This window comes from Ischnura elegans, chromosome 2 (assembly GCF_921293095.1).
Source record: "Ischnura elegans chromosome 2, ioIscEleg1.1, whole genome shotgun sequence".
Taxonomy (NCBI): Eukaryota; Metazoa; Arthropoda; class Insecta; order Odonata; family Coenagrionidae; genus Ischnura; species Ischnura elegans.
Window position 1 is genome coordinate 133,364,477 of NC_060247.1, and position 23,744 is coordinate 133,388,220.

The following is a 23,744-nucleotide window of genomic DNA, read 5'->3' on the forward strand; positions in this document are numbered from 1 at the left end:
TGTTTTGCAGTCTATTTCTTTATTTTATTTATTTTATTCTCATGATCACGTCTACTATAGTACAATGGTAAACGAAGGATATGATTCACGTCGTCTGAGAAAATATCTTCTTCGAATTTCCTAAGTAAGTAAAGCCTATACTTCGATCTACGCTCCTGTAAAGATTCCCATCCTAACTCGTGTAACATACTGGAAACTCTGCACTTTTTGTCGTAACAACTCATCACAAATCTGGCCGCCATACGCTGTACTCGATTGATTTCAGCTATTAGTCCTACCTCGTAAGGGTCCCACACGCAAGCAGCATATTCCAACTGAGGCCTTACTAGAGTCAGGTAGCTTATTTCTCGAGCCAACCAGCAACGCCAATCGCAGTGTCTACCCCCGTGAACTCCCTCGTCCACCTAGTTTCGCACCGTGTTCGCGGAGGCATAAAAGCACGTGGTCCGGAACTATGCGTGTAAACCAACGGCATAATTCTATCATTCACGAACCCTGGATGTGAGCGGTCTAATTTGACAAACGGGTGAAAGTGACAAGATAAGGTAAAGGTCTTTCTTTCTGTTGTGGATTGGCGACGCATTTCCGTCTTCATTCAGATGAGCATCGTGGAAATGTTGCTCGGCGTGGAAAATTGCGCTCGAGAACTCGGCTTTGCGGCGTTCGTTGTTCGTGGCCAGGGAGCGGGACTCCGTCATACAACTGTGAGCTGTCGCCGGCGATGACACCGCCTATATAGGAGGCCGTCTCCGAAGAAAAGGAGTCACATTCACAAGAGCACCGCCGTGTCGCAGGAAGGAATTCCACTGGGAAAGGAAAATAACATCAAGGAGGATTAGGTTAGTGTGCACCTTAGTATTTCTTCTGTTTCAATTCCTTCATTACCTGCACCACACATTTTAAATGAGGTCTTCCTTTTTCCGTCATTGTGATACTCTTCATCAGGTCATCATGTCTCAAGATTCGGTTCTTTTGCTTTATTATTGAATTTTCCGTAAGGCGGACTTTTCCGACATTTTTTTCTTTCTTCTCTCCTGCAATTCTTAGGACTTCCTAATCGCTCACATTGTCAAATCATTTGATTTTCTTAGTTTTCTTTAGTATGACACTTGGAATGCCTCAGAATATTATTTTTCGTACATTATGTATGTCAGTGAAGTGAGGAAAAAAAATTTCATACAAATATAGAGGACCATGGTCACCAATGGTCAACCCTAAGTAAGTTTTGACCCAGCTATCCGCTCTGTTATTCTAATAGTTATTCCTTTCACACCCATGCATTTCATCTTTTTCACATCCTTCTTTAAGTCTCCAATATATTTTATCCGAGTTCTTCCTTTCCCGTTCTTGCTATCCACTTGTCCTTCGACGATAGTCTTCATCAGTCCATCATACCTCTAGACATGACCGATTTAGTAATTCCGACTTTTTCCTCATAAGGTTATCATGCGGCTCCACTTCTCTCTTACTGTTCGTAAGACGCAGGTTATGAAGGAGGAAGAAGCGCAGGTATTAGTGAAAGACATCATACCATCGTAAACACTCGAAAAGCAATGCACTTTTAAAAAAGCGACCTTATAAAAAAAAGGAAAAAAGGGCCTTATCTGCCGGTAAGATCAGGGGAAACACCTCGGAGAGGGTAAAAAGGGAACATCTTTCGGAAAGCCCTCCGCACCCCTCCTCCACACCTTTTTCGAGGGTAAGAGGAGGAAGATTCATTTCACGTGTTCGTGCAGAAAGTAGTCGGCAGGTAGTGGCGCATACCTTGTTCTTTGGGTGGACGGTCTTCTTTTTTTAAAAGGGTACGAAATTCACAAAGTGTGTTCCCTCGGCCCTGGAATTCGTGGGTGTGGCGCCGGCGGCTCTACTTCCGTTTCTTCGCGCACTGCTCTAGGGTCACAGTCGACTTGGAACCACCAGAGAGGAAGGCTATAGAGATCCGCTCTCAATACAAGTAAGTCAAATCCCGTCTTACATTTACCTCAACGATCGTCTTTACTATCTATTCCTAGGACATCATGTCTCACGATATAGCCGATTAAGTTGTTCCGAGTTCTCATATAAATTTTCATAAGGCTCCACTTCTCTCCTACTCCTTCGAGGACTTCTAAATTACTCGCTTGGTTATCCTTTTTATTGAGCCCATCGCCTTTCTTCCTTTGTTTCTTTCTTTCGATTAAAAAATATAGGGTGCTAACATAGAAACCGCGATCGTTCTCCAATTGGCATAAAAGTAGTCTTGACAACACAAATAATTCATAGCATATAATATAATAATATATTTTATTCCACATTATGGTACATGCAATTTTAACAGCTTAGTTTTCACAAGGTGGAATATAGGCACCCCTGTGGTAAGGACCAGTGCTGGGGTTACCACCTCTTAGATTAACTAACTAATTGACTAACTGGTGTGGCCAAAAACAAAGAATATGCCATAGCTTATAAGTCAAAGTACGCTTTTCTTTAACGTAGTTATGCTAACTTCATTCTTCGCAACGCAAGACAGTAAATTTCCTTGATTTCTTGCGGTGAGTCCTTAATTTTTTTTAATTGGCGAGGAAATTTCCATTTTATTTTCTTTCTATGAAGCATATTCTTCACGAAATTCATAATCATTCCTCATAGATTCTTAATAATTCGTCACTCAGTCACTTAATGATTCAACCCGAGGGTTGGTTTGGATAGGTGAGGATGGAGTTCACCCCGAACTAAGCCACAGAGGTGTTATTTTTCATAATTTTAGAGTAGCGGGGGAACAGTTAATTTTCCTGGACCACCTTGGACTTGGAGGATTTTGTTTTGGGGGTGTTCAGAGGTTTCACCCGAGATTCGAACGTGGAACTCCTCGATCGGCAGCCAAGCGCTCTACCCACTAGGCTACCTCGCGCCCCTCGTTCACGAAAGAGACTAAACGCATGGGGGAGAAAGTTAAAAGCGTTCATGAAATCCACGCGAAATAGTATTCCCATACATGCATATGCTCAGAAATTGAACTACGCGGTAGTAATAATGGGACAACATACCGTGTAAGGTAATATTCTATACAGTGTCTTATAAAGAATAACGCAACATAAATTGGTCATATTTTGAAATATATTGAGCACCACATAGTCATCACTGGTCAACATACTCAAGATTGGTTTGAAGCAGCTCTCCACCCCAGTTTCCTATCCACTAATATGGTGGTTTCCTATTACTTTTTTAATTGCCTAAATCGAAAGGTTATTACTGCTGGAGTACGTATTTCACGCTTTTAGATTTTTAAATGACGATATCTATTTTTCGCGATTAAATGAAAAGTGAAAATTTTCAAGCGCGTGAAAACGCGACGGATAAGTATGAACGCTGGGAAAACTCCGTGTGACGTCGTTCTGGTTCCCGCTGCCGCAAGTGAGGTGACCTTGGGGCGAGGTTTTGAGCGCTGATACAACGCAGGATGCTAGCTGGTAGCCGAGTACCCTGCTAGCTGATAGCACTTGGCTTAAATAAGGATTATTTATACCTTATCGAACGAAGGAAACTTTCCGAACTTGGGGATATTTAATGTGTGATTATTAAGGCATGTTTCCCTGAGCTCTGTGCCTCATGCATGCATTGGTAATCTCAGACGATGTAAAACTCCTATGTACTCGTATAGAAACTAGGTCCCTGTGACGTCACGTGGAGTGGCATCGCATGGGCGCCAATCTGGCCTTTTTCAAATGCAGTTAAAATTGACCATTGCCATTCGTCTAAATTGGGAATTCTAAAACCATATAATTTGTATATTATGAATACACTAATGGTGGGTAACGAATCACAATCAATGTCTTTCATTTTCTTTGATTGAGGAAACTACCCTATTGTCACACGTCGGCTTAATATTCTACAAAGTGTCCTATACCTCATTTTAATTAGTTTAAAGTGACGATAACCCCATTTATTTTCGTTGTATTTTGAAATGTATTGAGCTCATTCTCTTCATCACGGATCAACAATTCCAAGATTAAAATTCGAAGAATTATCTTCAAGGTAATGACCTTGAAGATGGTGTAGTAACATTAAGACGTAGGTCGTAATAAATTTTATAATCGTGGAAAGTTGCAAGTATTTATTTTAAAATCCCAAGATTGGTTTGACGCAGCTCCCCACCCCATTATCTTATCAATTGATCTTGTCACACCTTAATATTTCCTCTTTTTCACATCATTCTTTGCCTGTTCCATGTATTTTCATCGAGGTGTCCCTTTTCTCGTCTTGCCTTCCAAATTTCTATCGACGATTGTCGTCATCGCACCATTATGCCTCAAGATATGGCCGATTAGGTTATTCCGTCTTTTTGTTAATTTCGTCATATTATTTCAATGCCCAATTATTTCCAACCGTTTTCCATGAACAAATGATCAGCATTGGTTCACGAAACGCTTAGACAAGAAATATTGGGTTCATCACGCGGCATTAAAGAGTTCATTTGATATCCCGGTGATCTAATCAATCATCAGGAGCAAAAAATTCGTTTTAAAGCAAGCTGGAAGCTGCTTCTCTCCTCACCCACCATCTCCAGCACTTCGGCGTTCCTCCTCCTCTCCGTAAATTTCGTCTTCTCTATTTTTCTCCACACCCACACCTCGAAAGCGTCCAGTCTTCTCTCTTCCTCCTTCCTAAGTGCCCACGTTTCCGCACCGTAGGGAGCTAATCTCCAGATCAAACTCTTCACTGACATTTTCTTTAAACTGTTACGTAATGATCCCCTCACGAGCTCCTTCCTGTTCATGAAAATTTCCTTATCTAATGTAATTCTCTCCCTCATGTCCTTGTTACTGTATCCGTTTCCCTCTAATGTGCTTCCCAAATAGTTCATTTGCTCTACCTGCTTAAGTTTTCGCCCCGCTACTTTTATATAGAGTCAAACATTACTTGCGTGTATTACTTCGCAAAATCACATAACCTTGGTCTTCTTGTGATTAATCCTCATCCCATATTCCTCGCAACGCTCTTGTAACGCATCCACTAGAGCCTGAAGCCCCCTCGCTGACTGGCTAATCAACGCCTGATCATCCGCAAATCTCACTGATTTGAACATCACTCCTCCCACTTTTACTCCAGCTTCTAACACATCGCACGCTTCTCTTACCATCTCTTCAGCGTACACGTTCAAGAGTAGCGGCGAAAGAGGACAGCCTTACCTCACTCCTCGGCCCGTGCTTGCCCATTCAGATTCTCCGTCCGCTATCCTCACTTGCGCAGTCTGGGCCATATACAGATTACCAATCAGTCGCCTATCCCTCCAATTTAAACCTATTTTCTTGATAATATGCATTAACATTATCCAGTTAACTCTATATAATGCCCTCTTAAAATCCACGAAGCAAGCAAACTCATCATGGTTATATTCTAGGTTTCCCTCCGCTTGGGACCTCATCACCGCTATTGCATTTCGAGTCGACTTTACTTTTCTGAACCGAAACTGATCTTCGCCCAAATACTTGTTAGCCCTCGTTTCGATCCGCCCATTTATTATTCTCAGTACCACTTTCACCGCGTGTGGTATTAGGCTAATAGTCCTCTAATCTCCGAATTCTACAGATCTCTTCTTTTTCATTGGTGGAATTAGAACCGTCTTTAAGAAATCCACCATCACGTCTTAGGGCTTGAGCGGGTAATTCTTAGAATATCGCGCCGTCATTGAAATTGTCATGCTATGAGAAGGATGATTCAGAGACTTTTCTCTAGATCCACTTGGAAGTAGTGTGAAATTCATTGAACGAATCCAAAACGAATTCAATCATTTCCGTGGAGTTTTTGGAGAGGCATCTTCAAGATGAGCTACGGAGGAGAGGGGAGTTTTGGATGGAGCGAGTGCTTAGTTCTTACGGGATGTTTATATCCGTTTTAGAGAGTAGAATGTTGGATAAGATTGGGAGGGAAGGAGGAGCGTAGAATTTACGGATAGAATGAAAGGAGGGATGGGCCTTTTGAATTTAAGAGGGAACTCCAAGTTGGAAAAAAGAAATAGTATTTAGCATTCGCCCGGACATATCTGGAATAATCAGCGCGCATGTGGGATCCGGCACAGTAAGTCTTAATCCGTGAAGTTAATAAAATGCAAATGTAGGCTGAGCGATTCATCAAAAATTGTTACTAGCGTACAGAAAGCGCTGTACTAATGTTAAACGAATTAGACTGGGAGCCGCTGGAGACTCGGAGACTGCGCGCTAGGCTTAGATTGCCTGAGAAATTGAGCACTACATGTCCAGGTCCGACAGATACGATAAGGGGATATTTTGATCGAAGGAGATATTTTGCCGAACAGATAGGTGTGGGAATCCGTTGTCCTCGGAAAATAAAAGACTTAAATAAATGCTAAGCGGAACTTAGTTATATAGTATTTCCCTTGAGCTAGTTATCGAATGGTGCCTTAACATCCCCCGCCACGCGCCAATTGAGTCGGGGTAGTATGTAGACGTAGATGAAACGGGTCGGGGTGATCGGCAAAATGCTCCATGGATAACTACGTCTACCGTTAAGTTTGATCGACAAGGAAGGGTTGCCGACATCGCATCACATATGCCTTGCTCAGCGCTTCGTCGTGGGACTCTCACCTAGGGGCGCAGCATTAGAAAAAAGGCTGGGGGGGGGTTTAGGTGCAACTAGTACCGGGGTGTGTGGGGGTATGCTATACCCACCAGGATAAGCGGTAGGTGAGAGATGAATAAATTGCGGAATTTTAAGATAAATGCTTCGAAATGGTGAGTTTTACGGCTTTATGAGGGATATTTTATTAATCCTTAAACTATTTATTGGTATTATCAATCCAATTAAGTAAAATGGATTAAACTTAAAAATTTCTCTGAGCTCTGGAGGGGGGATTTATCCCCCAAACCCCCGCCCCCCCATCCAGCCTAGTCTAAACATCGTAAATTACTCGTTTTTTGACGATTTAATAGCCGAAATTCCTTGCTATGCAGCAGAAAATTTCCGACGCTAAATATTTAATCAATATTGTATGAATTTTGCATGCGTACCTCACGTATATTAAAGCTAAAGCAAATTAATCGCCTATTCGAGTCTATTATTACTAAAATCCTAAGATTGGTATACGACAGTCTTCCATTTCTCACTATCCCCAGCTAATCCTTCAATTCTCCTTCCCTGTGTCTTTCTTTGTGGTGCTCCGTCGTCGTCGAGGTCTTCCTGAGGGGACTCTCCCTTGAATTTTTCCCTTCATCATATTCCTCACGTAATTTCTACGAATAATGACCTGGCCTATCCACCTTAGGGTCCTTTTCTGCCGTATTGATGCTCCACAGTTCTCTTTATTCCCATATTCTTCGATACACTTCTCCTTTTCTCATCAAATCCATCCATTTGATCTTTTCCGCCAGCAATTTTTCTCGTAGGATTCAATTATTGTCTGATCATCTAATCCCGTTTGGTCCATGTGGTTTGTCTGCCATTGTTTGCTCCGCAGTTGTCCGTTGACCACATTAATGTTTTCACTTGCTGTGAAACAATAAACAAATTTATATTCAAGATAATGCAGTTATACACGAAAAACAAAGGAATTTGACGTGACGGAACCTGCAGAGGATATCAGATCCGAGAAAATCGACAACTTCTGTGAAGGATAATGCGTTATAAAAAATATTAATTCATCTTCATCGACAGAAAAACTTCAATTTTTATTTTAAAACTGAAAATTTACGAATAAGTTTTCATTACATTTTTCCGCATTCGATTCATCACAGACTTTACATTCGCGGATTCTTTCGTGTCGGTGAAGACACGAAAATGTTGTGGCACAGCGAAATTTATTACAAAGGAAAAACAGGTATTTAAAGTTTTATATTCGGTCTTTCGAGTATGTATCTTGCACACTGGATAGCATATTTTTGATTTTTCACCGCCGTTTATTGCGTTGATGGAGTTCATTAGATTAGTAACTTCATTTTTTCGTGAAATGATCACTCACTCTGTGAATAAACCCGAAGGTTGATATGGATTGCTGAAGGTAGAGCTCACCCGAGGTTAAGTCATATGCGAATGAATTTCTCGCTTTCAGGGTAGTTGGTCAGTTACTTACCCTGGGCCTACTCGGACTTCAACGATTATATTTGGGGTTTCCTAAAGACTTCGCTGAAGATTATGAGCGATAAATGTAGTTATAAAAGCTTAAAGTAACGCCGCGGCGCCGACGGCGCGCCGTCACAATTTTTCTGGAATCGAGACACTTCAATCCTCGAGTCCTCCTAAATGAAGTCCATAGTTATGCAATGGATAGGTTTAAATTACGCTTTGAGGGACAAAGTAAGATAGCGTAGGGGGGGTAGCCTTACCTTTTGACTAAGGAGTCTACAAATCCCGAATGAAGTTCATAGACACCTCCGAGCACAAATCCTTGAAAGAAAGAGGTGGCCAGGGGAAATGGAAATACTACAATTAATGGCAAAAGTATTGAAATAATGTAATCGGACTCAATTACAATTTCCTATCAAAATATGTAATTATTGCAAATATAAATTACTCTATTAAAAGTAATCAATAGGATGACAACTATGATTACAATAATTACTTTTAATTTGATCCTATTAAAAAATCAACGGATAGAATGAGGTCAATGCGAGGCACCAAGGATATGGGATAAGCGGTGACCCGCCACACAGTGGTTCCCAGACCATGCATTGTTGGACAAAAGTCTAGAAATGATTGAAATTACATGTTTGATTGTTTATAGAGGGTTTATTATTGTAAGAAATTCAAGTTTATCAGTTTCGAATCCTACACCAGTTGATTTTAAGCATATTTTTAAAATTATGCATGTTTTAATTCAGAATAAATTATGGAAAAGTGTTACACATGGGAAAGCATCCTTCGTAGCCCAGATCATTTGCTCGCCTGTCTGCAATATCTACTTGGAGGTAAATTTGTGAAACGGGGTTTGTGGCATTAATATTTTATAAAAGAGTTCCATTGGATTTCATGATTTTTATATTTGAAATGCTCAATTTTAATCAAAGATAATAAATACTTTAGCTCACTTTATATCATCATCATAAATTGATTTAACAGTTTATACAGGGCAAACATTTTCATTTTGAAATCATTAAAATCTTTAGGTAATTAATAAAAGTATAAATTTACAAATAAGTAATTAATGAGTACAAATTAATGTTATTAATATTTTTATTATTAGGTTAACCTTAATTATTTCTTTGTCATAATCTTATTATTTATTTTATTTTGTATTTCAAACACCTCCGAATCATCTTCAGGGGGCTGTAGTATCATAACCACCTCCTTAGGTATGCTCCCAGTTTTTCTTCTAGGCGTTTCATGTCAGCTGGATACTAACGGATCGGATGATAAAGGAAGCATATGCAATAAGTCATTGCATTCTTTTCCGAATATTTTTCGTGTGTTCCATTCTCTATATCGTCTACAGTCTTTGTGTCGAGCCTCAAGTAGTTCTTCAGAAAATTGTCCGATCGGGAGGGGTTCATTTAAACTTTGATAATGCGCGATCCGTGAATGAGCATTTTTTAATGGTCGCAGGTTTTTATACCAAATATATGGGGAGCAAAAACTATCGGGCACTGCCAAAGTATACTTTCTGAGCGATTTTACGTTTATTTCATAGGGACAAGAGAGAGCCCTCAAAAAAGCGGGGAGACGAAAAATCAGATCCGCATCGTTTTCAGGTATGCTGGATGTTATGGATTTTCAAAAAATATGACGGGCACAGTTCCTATCATTAGACGTACCACTGCCTTGTCTTAGTTGGTTCACTAGCAAACACATTAGATAATCAAAAAGTTGGTTTTTTTCTTTTCATCACAGCTTGACCAGATCTAGTACAACTTCAGATAGCTCCCTGCGTTTCAAGCTCATACTTATCACAAAACGACAAGGACTTACAAAGGCCTTAAGAAGAGCAGCTTGTCGACGATATCTTAGAGTAAGAGATATTACTCTGTGGCGTCAAGCAGTGTGCTTTCAGTTTTCCAAGCACTAATAATGAAAGACTAAACACAAACGGATGCGCGCGGCACACTGGTGTTAGCGAAATGTGATGTCTCTTTTTTCAAAGTATGGTACCGAATAATGATTCTCTTGTTTAAACACGTCGTATTGTAGTTCAAACTTGTGAATAGAGCGATTTTTGTTTTCATTATAACAAACTTCCCCTACAATGCACCTGAATCAGATGAAATTGGTCGGTGGACGTTGTCATTAATAGTCTGGTCGCTAATAAACAGTTTTAAACAACAATGGTGGTAACTTATAAGTCTCATTAACTTCTTTGTTATATTTTTTAGCTTCTTGGTACAATTTAATAAGTCTACTATCTCATTCCTCCAAGTAAAATCGAATGGTAGTTGAAATGAGAGTTTGCTATTTAGCCCAGTTTGAAGAGCAGCCATTTTATTTTATCACTGAACACTTAGGGGCGCAGGTAGGCGCAGCTAAACTTTTTACCATTTGCAAAAGGAAGTAATGACTAGCATTTTCCATTTGATCCGAGCAACATGTTCTGCACAGGATTTTTTCTGGCTCTACTTAAAATAATTTTCCTCATTGTAAATGACAGTGTCTTAAAATGACGTATCTAGGGTAACAATTGTTACGAAATAATTACCAAAACAACTCCTAGAAACGGATTAGACTTCTATTGGCACAAAGACACCCATTTATTAGACGACTGTCTATGTTTAGTCATAAAAAAATCATCCTGTTATGAGTCTCACAAAATGTAAAATTTCGTCCATTTTTATTTTCCGCACTTTCAGCTGTCAGAGCATTGTTATAAACAGATATTTAAAAATAAGCACATCAGTTAATAGTACTTTGATATATTGGCTACGCATTGGTATTAGGGTCACTGGTTTAATTTATAAACGAAAAATTCCACTTTTGTCCATGAAAAGAGGGTCTAGGAACCACTGCGCGCCAGTCGGAAGTCGTAAATGACGTCATCAACTTATCTGCGAAAGGGTTAAGCCGCCGATTATCCGCCGTGAATAGATCGAAGGTAGGCAAAGGATCGAGGTAATGGAAAATAGGGGTTCATGTACTATTGTTTTGGGGTAACGAAGTGGGAAGAGTCCTTGGCTGCAGGTCCATCGCTCTGAGGTTCAAATCCCGGTAGTAGCTTTCGGACACCTCCAATGAAATTCTTGCATTGCTAGGTGGCTCAAGGAAAGGAACTGGCCCCTCTTTCCTGAATGTGTGCAATTTCACATGCCTCTCGCTAAGTCTGTGGTGTACTGTACCCTTACCTATCCAAACCAACATTTGTGTTAAATCACTGAGTGAGTTTTTTTTTACTCTATCGCAATCGATGACATTCTATGGTTCAGAAGTTTGGACCATTGAAAAAAGTGATGAGAAAAGAATCATGAGTCCTTCGAGAGCTGATGCCGAAGATTAAATGGACGGATCGGTCGAGAAATGAGGAAGTATGGAGAAGAATAGGGGAAGAAATGACACAATGGATCAGTGTACGCCAAAGAAGAACACTGTAGATTAGCCACGTAACGAGACATTACGTGGGAAACATAATCGGAGGAAAAAATTGACGGAAAAGTCCCTAGAGGAAGACCAAGGAGCAATTAACCAGGACAGGTCGAGAGGAATATGGAGAAGAAAAGTATCAGGGAAGTAAATGAGCTGGCATGGGATGGATACGGAGAAACGGAGGGCTGCAGGATTTTAAGATTGCAATACTATGTTGGTATTAGTAACGCTTTTGGGCGTTCCTCCGCATATTGTTTTCTGAAGGTGACTACAGTTTCTCCAGCCAACCTGCTGGCGTTACTAATGAGGAGAAACGCCGTGGAAACCTCAGATTTAACTATGCATGTATATATCTCAGTCGATCATAAAATATTTGGTGAACAAGCGCATTGAGTACAACCATACAATGGCGTGAAGAGCCATCAATGTCCTCGTTGCGCGGCTGAGAGCATAATTACTCCCAGGGAAGGCGTTTGTCAGGGGTGCCGCGCCGTGAGAAGGAATGTCGAAATGGAAAATAGGATAGAGGGTGGACGTATGCACGGGAACCGCTCAACCAGTGATTTATGGTGAGCTCGTTTCGTTCCGTGAATGCACCGTGAAAAAACGTGACACCGTTTAGGGACTTTAAGGGCGGAAAGGAGCGCGTTATTGGCGTGAGAAACTGTTTTTCAGAGTACAGCAGCCGTCCTTTTGTTTGCCTGGCGTATTTTTCCATTTGAAAAGAGGCGACTGCAGCGCTCTTAAGTCCCGATGACCTCCGAGAACAGTTTTCAATGATGGGTAATGGAGGTGTCTTTTCATATTTACATGTGGGTTCAAGGGCGGATCAAGATTTTTTTTCTGGGGGAGGGGGCACAAGGGTCGGACAGGCAAACGGTCGTCTCATATTTGAGATAAATAACAACAAACTACAAGTGCGGTACGAAATACTCTTTATTTTAATATGAAAGTTACGAATATGGAATTAAATTATTGAGGCTCCTTGATGCACAAAACGAAACGATTGTAATGATAACCACATTAAAAATCTTGTCTATTTCTTAAGCGTGGGGGGGGCCATGTGCCCCCGTGTCCCTCCCCTTTATCCGCCTATGCGTGAGTTAGTGCAATATGGAATGAAAAACTCAAATGGCCATGCCTTAATTCCTCCCCTCGCTCGTCCACCTCGCAACAATGAATCTCTTTGTTGGCGTGCGGGAAGGGGTGAGTTTCACCAAACCTCTCAGTTCGAATATCCAAACTCACTTACATACGCACACACATAACACACAAAAATTTCGCATACATACAACCAAAGCAAGATCCGTTGTGGGGGCTGAAGGGACCCAAACTAAGGCTTCCTGGCTGACAACCCGGGATTCCTCGCAGGGGTGGAGAGACCCTACCAAGGATAATAAATATAATAATAAACGTCTTTATTGGGCGAGATTGGGACTAGAAAGTCCCATCTTCCATCTAACCCCTCGTCAAACATGAAATATATGCAGTTAAATACATTGTCAAGTTGCTCATGAAATTACATGCAGAAAAGTTACATAGAAAGAAATATAAGTTCCATTTTCAATCAACAAATAAAATTATAAGTTAACAAAGTAACTTAATAAAAGATGCGTAGTTGTTGGTAGATGCGCACACAGAAGCAGTGGTGGAACTAGGTTTGGACCTTAATAAGGGGGGAGGGGGAGCCTGGGGAATTTCTCCCAGTCGAAGAAGGGTTCGTGAATTTTTTTAATTTGGGATTTTCGAGTCTCAGAAACAGCTGTTTTAGACTAATTCTTAGATAAAAAAATACAAAAATGCATATTCCCTAAGTATATACAACTAATTTCTCATTCAATTAGTAATTGTAGGTAAATTTACTGGAATGTATAGCAAAATATTTTTGTGCTAAGTGGTAACCTCCAAAAATTTTGAGTTTTATCTAGTGTATGTTTCGACCCAATTGGGGGGGAGGACTATAGCCCCTCCCCCCCTATATCTAGACTTTGTCCCTCTCCCCTTTACTGCGCACAAGCACTCGGAAAACAGTCACACAGAGATTCATTCATACACAGATGGGTTCAACACGCCATGAGAAATTTTATGTATAATGAAGTGCGCAGTGGATGGTCAGAAGAGGGGGAGGAACAGGTCGAAATACGTATTTCGGCACTCAAAGTGGCCTTCCTTAGCGAGGTGATGGAAAAGAGCGCTTCCAACATAAAGTCGAAAGTTATGTAGTTAGTGATATTAGGATCAGCGTCATCTAGGATAAGTCGTATGAAACCACAATAATATAATGCTTTTCAAGGGGCAGACGTATTAATAGATCGGGAATTATTTAAACGCTGTGTTTATAATCTATGTATGTATGCACCCGCATGGTATAGCATGAATGCCACCCTTTCCATAAGAAGAATTTGGTATATTCATTAAGCTATTTTTTTAAGTTCATGATGGCAAGAACAACGAAGAGAGGTTTTTTTTTCAATAGTTTCCATTTTTTCCGAGTGACTTAAATTCTATCGTGAAAATAATTCTCTATCATGATGTCAATAAATTTTTATTTTTTATATTAAGTGATTACGAGCGTGATGCGCCCGCTCCCAGCGGGCTTTCCCCGCTCTTTTCAATGCAGGTCCACAGAGGGATAGGCGCGTTTCTAATTTTAAAATGTAGAAAAACAGGCAGGGTCTTATGTACAAATTTAATTGGAATGTTCATGTACAAATTGAGGTCAGAGGACCTCTTTAAACACAACATTGGAAGTAATTACATTATCCTCTGTTAAACGCACATGATGACTCATACTTACGTATCAACAGGAGACTTGAATGTGGAATCAGCCGCGTTTTGATAAAAGTTATTTAAAGAATGCGAGATATTGTTGCAAATGAACAAATGTATCAGTTTGTGCGCCGTGAACGTCAGGAATATTTACCGTTTTTTTTGTTTTTTTTAAATTATTTAAAAACCAATTTTAGGAAACAATAGCAATATTTAGGAAGTAAGATATGCCGTCGTATGTTCTCTGATAAATTCTGTGTATTTAGGTACCTCTTTTGTAGAGTTTGGTTGCGTATAAGTTGAGAAAAAGGTATCTTTACAGCAGATATAATATAGAATATTGCTTAAAACATACATCTATCTATACATATAAAAGAGGCTCTCTTTGAGTCTCTCCGCTATTCGTTCCTATACGGTAACAAGAATTACGACCAAAGGTAGTACGCAGATGCATCTCATGCTCTCAAGCCCTATAGTGCTACTTCTGGTTGCGTCCAACGCGTCCTTTGCGTCGTTTTCTCTTTACCGTATGTTACGTCACGTCATACAACTTCTGCGCTTTTACATCCTACCGCGTAGGCATACCTCTTTACACGATCAAAGAGAAAATATAAAAATCCTGCTATGCGACCATGAATTCCAAGTTCTAAATTTCCCACTTCTTTGTTAACTATCCTTCCCCAGCAACGCCGGCTGGCCTACTAGTTAGAAATAAATATATGGAATCTAATGTAGCTCCTCAGAAAACATTATTCAGTAGGAAAAATATTTTAACTGTCATATTCAGTGTGAAATATATGCACGGAATTCATGTGAAGCAGTTGATAATTAATTTCTCTTAATATGGAAAGAAAAAATGCTTGAAGTCAAGAAATTTTGTTCGTCTGCTCTCATGGAGTTGTATATTTTCCTCATATCCTTATTCAGCAGCAAGGATTTTTCTACCCCTTTCACCCTATTTTCCATCCAATTTGCCTTCTCTCTGTACTCTGCTGTGGTATTTAACTGTTAAAAACTATTTTCTTGACGAAATTAGCTCTTATGTAATTGAAGTGACATCTGTAATCCCACAGGAGAGCGTAAGTGGCCACCTTTCATTCATTATATGCATGAATGACCTCTGCACCAGAATTAGCAGCAATATATGTTTGCTGAAGGAGTAGAAATTAGTTTTTTTTAAATCCAGAACGATAAAGGATTTTCATTTATGCTAAGTATAACTCACAATCAGTAAGAACGCAAAGTTTTTTGAAAACAGCTGGTGTCCTAAGACCCCTTCGGCACCCCTATTGAGACGGCTTACGGAGTACTGCGTGAGTGTATTAATCGACCTGAAAATCTTTCCCCTTCCAAGTAGCAATGGCGTGCAAGAGAGCCCTGTGGACCCTCGGAGTGTTAATCTGTGCTGCGCTGGCCCTCGGAGCCGTGGGAGCCAATCCAACACCTGCAGCAGAGGCAGAGGAGGACACGATGGAGACAAACGCTATAGCGGAAGTGCCGGACGAAAGGGAGAAGCTGCCCAGGGCCACCCACAGATCGGTGATGATTGACATCGCTAGGGAGCTGATCGCACGCACCACGGGGAACTCACAGGTCAGTCATCCCTTCAACAGCGACATCTACTAAAAGTGGTCCACCGTTTGGCTATGGAGCAAGACACTCTGATGGGTAGGGAAGATAGAAGACCCATATAATCCCCAATGTAATCCACATCGTGAACCCAGGACCATTTGCTCTGAAGCTAGGCTCTCTGCCCCACAGGCAATGCATATAATTATGGGATTTGGGAGGGAGGTGCAAGGGGGTGCACTTGCAGTGGCACCGATTCCATGGGGCCGGAGGGGGCCCGAGCCCCCTCAAAAATTTTGTTATGGGTGTGATGAAAAAATGTGCCAGGCTTGTCAATTTTCCTCGGAGTGTCCAGATATCGAGATTCGAGTTATCAGGGTTCTAATGTTGATAATATGACTCTTCTAAAATGCTTAAAAACTTAAAACTCATTACTTATAAAATTTCTCACTGCAAGATCCCCCCAATATTTTTTGTAAGTCGGCACCCCTGTGCACTTGCAACCCCTTGGCTCATGAGAAATTTTGGAAAATGATGGTACCAACTACTTTTGTCATATGAATAGGAACAGTGTATTTAGAAAATGAAACCATCAATTAATAAAAAGAATAGGAATAAGAAGTCCTTTATAAACAAGTTTCTCTTTTTACTCCTGGAAGGTTACTCGGGAATTCCACCTGGTCAGGTTCTCCAACTCCACCTCGGCCGACATTTTGATGCAAGAATCGTCCATTGTTATCAGGGCATTATGGTCAACTACCACATCTAAACGTCGGCCGATATGAAGTTGGAGAACCTGACCCGGTGGAATTCCTGTCTAACCTTCCACAATTCTATATGCTGGGAAAGCCTGTGATCATTCTCTTTTTAAAGAAGCTGCATGGCCACATCTGGCAGCACGATCCCCAAGGGGAGGCAGTGAATTCAACCACCTGACAGTTTTTCTACCGGCATCCATGACGTATATGTACTTCTATAGTATAATAGTCCAGTCTAAGAAACATCATCTATTTATCCCAAATTCTCTCTGAACTTGTATGTATTTATATCTAAACTAGGGCAAAAAAATCAATCTCTATTTATAGATCAACACCCATTTTTAATTATTACTGATGAATACAAGACAAGGTCAGAGCAAATAATGTTTCTGATATTAAAATTTAGCATCAATGATGAAAATATCGTCATCATCACTGAGCAATCCAAAGATTGGTGTGCTGAAGCTATTTGAATAATTCTTCTTTCAGTTAGTCTTCTCACACCTGCTTCCTGTTTTACATCCCTCACTACCTGTTCCACATATATTATCCAAAGCCTTCGTCTGCTGTTCCTCCTTTCCACCTTATCTGTCCTTCAACGATTATTTTTATCAGACCATCCCGTCTCCTGATGTGGCCAATTTAGTCATCCCGATCTTCTGTCGAAGATTTTTAAAAGGCTTCTCTTCCCTTCCTCTCTTCTTAAAAGTTCTATACATCACCCACATGATCCATCTTTTGATCCTCATCATCCTTCTGTAACCCCACATTTTAAGAGCCTCAATTCCTCTGTTCTTTCACCGTCCATGTATCCCTATCATAAAGGAGCATATGTACTCCAAATGTAAGACCTGATCAATTGCTTCCTTACTTGAGTGCATTTTAATGTGTTGAAAAAATAATTTTGATTTTTACTTAGGTTCTGAGCCTCAGCGTGACGAATCTCGTCATTCTGCTGGTGTTGAAGGCATTACTGCTTGGGGCTGCATTGTTCTCCTATGGTGCGTGGAGGCGCAGCGCGGACGAGGACTTTGTGAAGTCGTTTGGTGTGCACGTGGGACGAGGCATAAGCGAGGGCGAGATCCTGCTGATCCTCACTTACCTGATGGGCGACACAGGGGGGAGTGGGGAGGGATTCGATTGCATGTACCGCGTGGCGTGCGAGGAGCCGGACCAAGCGAAAGAATACCTCTCGGCATCAAGGATGCTCCTGAAGGGAGCCAAGCTATTCACCAGGTAAGACATTACCCCTAAATGAAAAGTCATCAGGTATAATTATTTAAGAAAGTTATCCTCTTGTGCATACCCCAGTATTTTCTCACATTAAGCACACCCAGTTATCTAAATGCATGAAATATTGAATGCAGTACCTACATGAAATATTGAATGTACCTATATCATATATTATGGTCTTATGGGTGGGTTGTTATATTTGGTTCTCAGATATGTAAGCTTTAAAAATATTTTCCTTGCTTTGCATTTTTTGGAATAAAATTAACACATTTAATTGCTAGTATAAGAATTGAAAGCATGAAAATATTTATGCTCTCATTCCATTAATTATTTCACACATTCACATTTTTGGGGTGAAGCAAGGAAGTAAGACAAATCATTAATTCATTGAATCATATGATAATGGATACAATAATTTTTTTACGAATATAAAAATGTTAGCTGATTCCAATATTACTCCAATTCCAATATTACTGAATCCAAAAATTCACAAACAAAATAAAAATCTGATACCTCTTATACAAACGATTTGAAATCTACAAAGTAAAGCAGCCATCCTATCCTGCTCTGGATGCATGGCTAATCCAAGTATGAATGGGTGGGTCACATTGTGACACAGCTGCAAAATTGTTATTTTTTGCATTCATCAATTTTTGGAAGAGCTTTTATATCATTGAAATGCTAAATTCAGGGCATTTTGGATCTCAAGGTGAAATATTTCCTATACTATTAAACATTTTTCAATATTCTGTCACTTATTCTGTCCCAATAGGGTAGTTCCTTCATCAAAGAAAACAAAAGGCATTGATTGTGATTTGTTACCCACCATTAGTGTATTCATAATATACAAATTATTTGGTTTTAGAAATACCGGTTTAGACGAATGGCAAGGGTCAATTTTAACCTCATTTGAAAAAGGCCAGATTGGCGCCCATGCCATGCCAATCCACGTGACGTCACAGGGACCTATATTCTATACGAGTAGATAGGAGTTTTACATCGTCTGAGATTACCAATGCATGCGTGAGGCACAGAGCTCAGAGAAACATGTCTTAATAATCACCTATTAAAAGTGGCTAAAGTCGGAAAGTTTCCTTCGTTTGATAAGGTAATAATAATCCTTATTTAAGCCAAGCGCTACCAGCTAGCAGGGTACTCTGCTACCTGCTAGCATCCTGCGTCGTATCAGCGCTGAAAGCCTCGCCCAAAGGTCACCTCACTTGTGGCAACGGGAACCAAAACGACATCACATGGGGTTTTCCCAGCATTCATACTTCGCTGTCGCGTTTTCGCGCACTTGAAAAGTTTCACTTTTCAATTAATCGTGAAAAATAGATATCGTCATTAAAAATCTAAAAGCGTAAAATATGTATTCCAGGAGTAATAATCTTTCGATTTATGCAATAAAAATATAATAGGAAACCACCCTATTGGGAATATAGGTATAAACATAGGGGTTAACTGCTGACTATCCATTACCCCCCATTAACTGAGTCAACAAAAAGCACACTTATCGTACGAACGCTCCATAGAGGTGAAATCATTTTCCTTGTCTGGCATTCAAAATCAGGTCTCATGAATTTTCATTCTGTGTGTTTTACCGCTTGAGCAAAAGGGGCATCATCTTCTCCTTCTGAGTTTTTTTTGCATTAGGGTACAACAGATCGTGCTGGCGGATATACAAATGCCACCGGGCAGCAAGTTCATGTATAGCTCTGCAGTACAGTGACTTAATCTAGAGCTTAGAATGCTATGTCATTCACCATAGGCATAGACAAAAGGGTGGGGAGGGGATTACTAAGGTCTTCTATCTGCGCTGCCCCCCAGAGGACCTAAACTGCCTTGATTATATTCCACTCCCTGGGGAAGCCTTTGGATATACTAGATGCTGCAGTTGAAGGATTAGTTACATGAGTAGGTCTACAATGGGCACTGTGATTGGAGTGTCGTACACACACCATATTCAAGGTCCACAGAAGTAGCCTTTTAAACCCAAACAATCTAGTTTCCGAAGATAATCATAATCCTAAATACCTAGGATAAGGAAGGCGAACCCAGAATATTTGCGTTGAAATTCATTTCCTTGATTTCTAAATTGAGCTGCAGGAAAATAATGGGGAAATTTTTAAAAAATTTACATTTGATATCCAGTGAGGCACCTGCTTCCTGAGAATTAATGTGAGGGGCATAATGTGTGTGCTCATAAGGAATTCTAGAATGCCCTCAAGAAAACCCTAAACTAACCAGTGGTTTGTTGGTGCCAGTGTTTTTATTATTATAATACAAATTATCATAAGTTGGCTATTTGCCAGGTGGTGACAGTTAACAAATGGAAATATACATCACCAAAATAAAAGTAAATCAGTCGAGTCAAAAATTTAAAATCAACATTGAAATTAGTTTTCCATGATATTTTTTGTACCTATTCTTAAAACTCTTGAAGTAACTATGAAAGGGCTGATACAGTTCTGCAGGGAGTCTATTCCAATCATCAATCGTCTTATTAAAAGCATGAAAACTTTTTTACATAGGTACTTCGTGGCTGACATTTCATCTTACATTGGTGATCATTCCTACCTATATAAGTAGTACGGGTTTTCAATCTTATGTTGCGATTCCCTCCATGCTTTTTCCCCTGCAAGTGTGTGGAAAAGTTCGTAATGTCTGATGAAAAATTTCTCAGGATTCCCACAGGGTGTGGCAATCCTGAGAAATTTTTCATCAATCTATACGGTGGGAAAACCTAAAATTTTACTTCGTTATGCCTATTTGTTTTTCATCTCTTTCTTATTGACCTCCATCCTAGTACTTGCATCATTTTATTGACTCTCTCATTCTTATTATCAAATTTACATGATTTTACCTACACCAAGTGTACGCAGGCCTATGTATGGAGAGGTTTGGAAGAGGAATACATGCAGAAAAATGTTTCTTTTCAGGTTGATCCCTTACAATCCCAAGTATGAGCACATAGTCTATGGTCTTCAAGAGGCTGTTGACCATGGGCAGAGGGGGCAAGAATGCGCTGCAAAATATCGATGCACAAAAGATTGACTCACAACTCTTTGAGGCACCGAGGAGAGATCAACTTGACAGTGACAAAAAAATCAATGGAATGCTCACGCATTTGATTTGAACTCAGGAAATATATATTTAAAGAATAACCCACCAAGGCACTAAAACCAAACCAAGCTCATTGGTTATGGTGATGATTTCCTCAATAATTTTGATGCTAATGAAGTCAAATACTCAGCCCTTTAATGGTTTCAGTGCCAGCTGCAATCACCAGGTAAACTTGAAGAATGCTGGGGCTTTTTTGGCTAATTTGTACAATTTTACTTCGATTATTAAAAAAATTTCAACACTAAAATGCCGATGATAATTTTTTTTATTTACATTGATAATACTGACATCACTGATAAAAATTACATTTGTTCTTGGCCCTTCCGTACAACTATGGAAAACATTTAATTTTTAATTTGATAAGGAAAGAGTAGGCCAATAGTTTGGCTCATGCCAATCTTTACACAAACTCCTGAGACACAAAGATAACCAGACCTATAAAAATGCATAAAAAACATTGTTGTATTATGTACATTGTTATTGCATTGTATTACTGCAATACAATATCAGCATAATTTTTAGGGTTAATCATAGTTATTAATTAAAAATATTTAGAGGCCTCAGATGTCTATTATTTGAAAATCAATTCAAGGGGCAAAATTGCAGAAGAGTTTGTCCATTTCATTTGAATTTTGACCTAAATATATTAAAACCTCAAAGAGTAGTCAGATATTGTTCATAAAAGTGTATTTGGGTTCCTTTTTCTTAGCATCATGCACTCAGTAATTTTGGTCTGGAGTAATTTGATTAGCCTCGGTAAGCCAATAGTTTCTAAAAGGTATAAAGATTATAATTTTAATGTGTTAACCTAATGTCATCATTTCATGCTCTCCAATTTTTCAGGAAATTTAATTGTGTGTCCCAATTAATATGGGTTGATTATGTGTATTAGCAATTAATTCATTGACTTATTCATGTTTGTAATTGATGGCTGACTAATGCTTTCAATTCCATGTCAATCAAACATGTACAATTGCCTTTTTTTACATTTTAGTAAAATGATGCATAAAAATGTGGAGGGTTTTGCTGTCTATTTAAGTACAAGCATACAAAATATTCACCTGGGGTATTAAGTTAGGAATAAAAGCATAAAAATTGATGGAGCTCAGCTCTGCCTCCATTGCCACTGAGCATGTGATCGATAAACCCTTTTGCTGCTGCTCATTCTTTGGGAAACCTACCCGTCAAATGCAGCAAAAGCACGTATAGCTCATGGCGGGGAGGAAGGAAAGGTACAATCGCAGCAGCCTGCTGTGCGTACGCACCAGGTATGTTCAAAGCAGCAAAAGAGTTAAATGAAAATATTGTGATGACTGGAGATGATATATGTATTCAAGGTTTGGCAAATTCCATCCCCTACAACTGTCAGTATGCGCTTTAATGAAAAGAGAAGTGAGATATGGTAGGCATTCTCTTTGAGTTAACCAGAGTAGGAGTGTGCTGCACTCAGTGTAGTTTACATAATGCTACTGTGAATTTTATCAGATCAATTTTAATTATGTGAAAGAATAGAGTAGTTTCCTTCATCAAATAAAACGAAAGGCATTGATTGCGATTCGTTACCCACCATTATTGTATTCATAATATACAAATTATTTGGTTTTAGAGTTCCCATTTAAGACAAATGACAATGGTCAATTTTAACCACATTTGAAAGAGGCCAGATTGGTGCCCATGCAATGCCACTCCACATGACGTCACAGGGACCTAGTTTCTATACGAATAGATAGGAGTTTTAGATTGCCTGAGATTACTAATAAATAAATAAATATAAATAAATAAATATTTTATTGGTCCCGTTGATATGTAGTGACATATATAGGCCCCGTCAATAAAGTGACAGTACATATATAAAGAAATTTAAACAAAATACAGCAATATTACATGTCTTTATACAAGTATTCTGCATCTATTTATCTATCTACAAGTATTCTGCATATTCTGTATAATGCATGCATGAGGCACAGAGCGCAGGGAAACATCTCTTAATAATCACTTATTAAAATTGCCTATGGTCGGATAGTTTCCTTTGTTTGATAGGGTATTAATAATCCTTATTTAAGCCAAGCGCTACCTGCTAGCAGGGTACTCTGCTATCTGCTAGCAGCCTGCATCGTAGCGGTGCTCATAGCTCTGCACCAAGATGGCCTCACACGGTGGCAGCCAAAACTAGAATCATGTCACATGGGCTTTTCCCAGCATTCATACTTAGCCCTTGCATTTGTGCACTTGAAAATGTTCACTTTTCATTTAATCGCAAAAAATAGTTATTGTCATTTAAAAATATAAAAGTGTGAAATACATACAGTTCAGATGGAACCATTGGCATAGCTAGGAAGAGGGTCTGGGGGGGTCCAGATCATCCCCCCTCCCCAAAATATAAAAAAACAATGGCTTTACTTCAAAAAAGAAAATAAAATATTGAAAAATCATGAATTTACCAAAGATTTCTTTGAAAAATGAAGTGTTTTCGATCACAAAAAAGGGTTAAAGTTAGTTTCAAACTTATATCCTATTTTTCAAAAATTTTTCCCCCTTGTTTTGGATCCCTCCTGAAAGAAATTCCTAGCTACCCCACTGGACGGTGCCAATGATGTCCAACACTTGCAAACTGCTTGCTACATGGTGTGCTCATGATATGAAGTACATATTTCCAGACTTACAATTAGAGGAGTTCACCCCCAATAGTTCCTTTAGTAACTGAGAAACAAAAGTAGGTGTGTCTCATGGAGTGCCGCAGTGCTTGATGCACCCACTGAAGTGTTAACTTCATAAGTAGAGTATGGAGAATCTATA

At 39.5% G+C, this 23,744-nt stretch overlaps 1 protein-coding gene across 1 annotated transcript; it reads left to right on the forward strand.

The window, feature by feature from the left end:
* The first annotated feature begins 671 nt into the window (after positions 1 to 671).
* Positions 672 to 21,954, forward strand: LOC124154659. Its single transcript, XM_046528514.1, has 4 exons — positions 672 to 839; positions 15,623 to 15,858; positions 17,512 to 17,828; positions 20,765 to 21,954. The coding sequence occupies exons 2-4, from the start codon at positions 15,625 to 15,627 to the stop codon at positions 20,877 to 20,879; spliced, it is 666 nt and encodes a 221-aa protein (XP_046384470.1). The 5' UTR covers positions 672 to 839; positions 15,623 to 15,624; the 3' UTR covers positions 20,880 to 21,954.
* Positions 21,955 to 23,744: the final 1,790 nt, after the last annotated feature.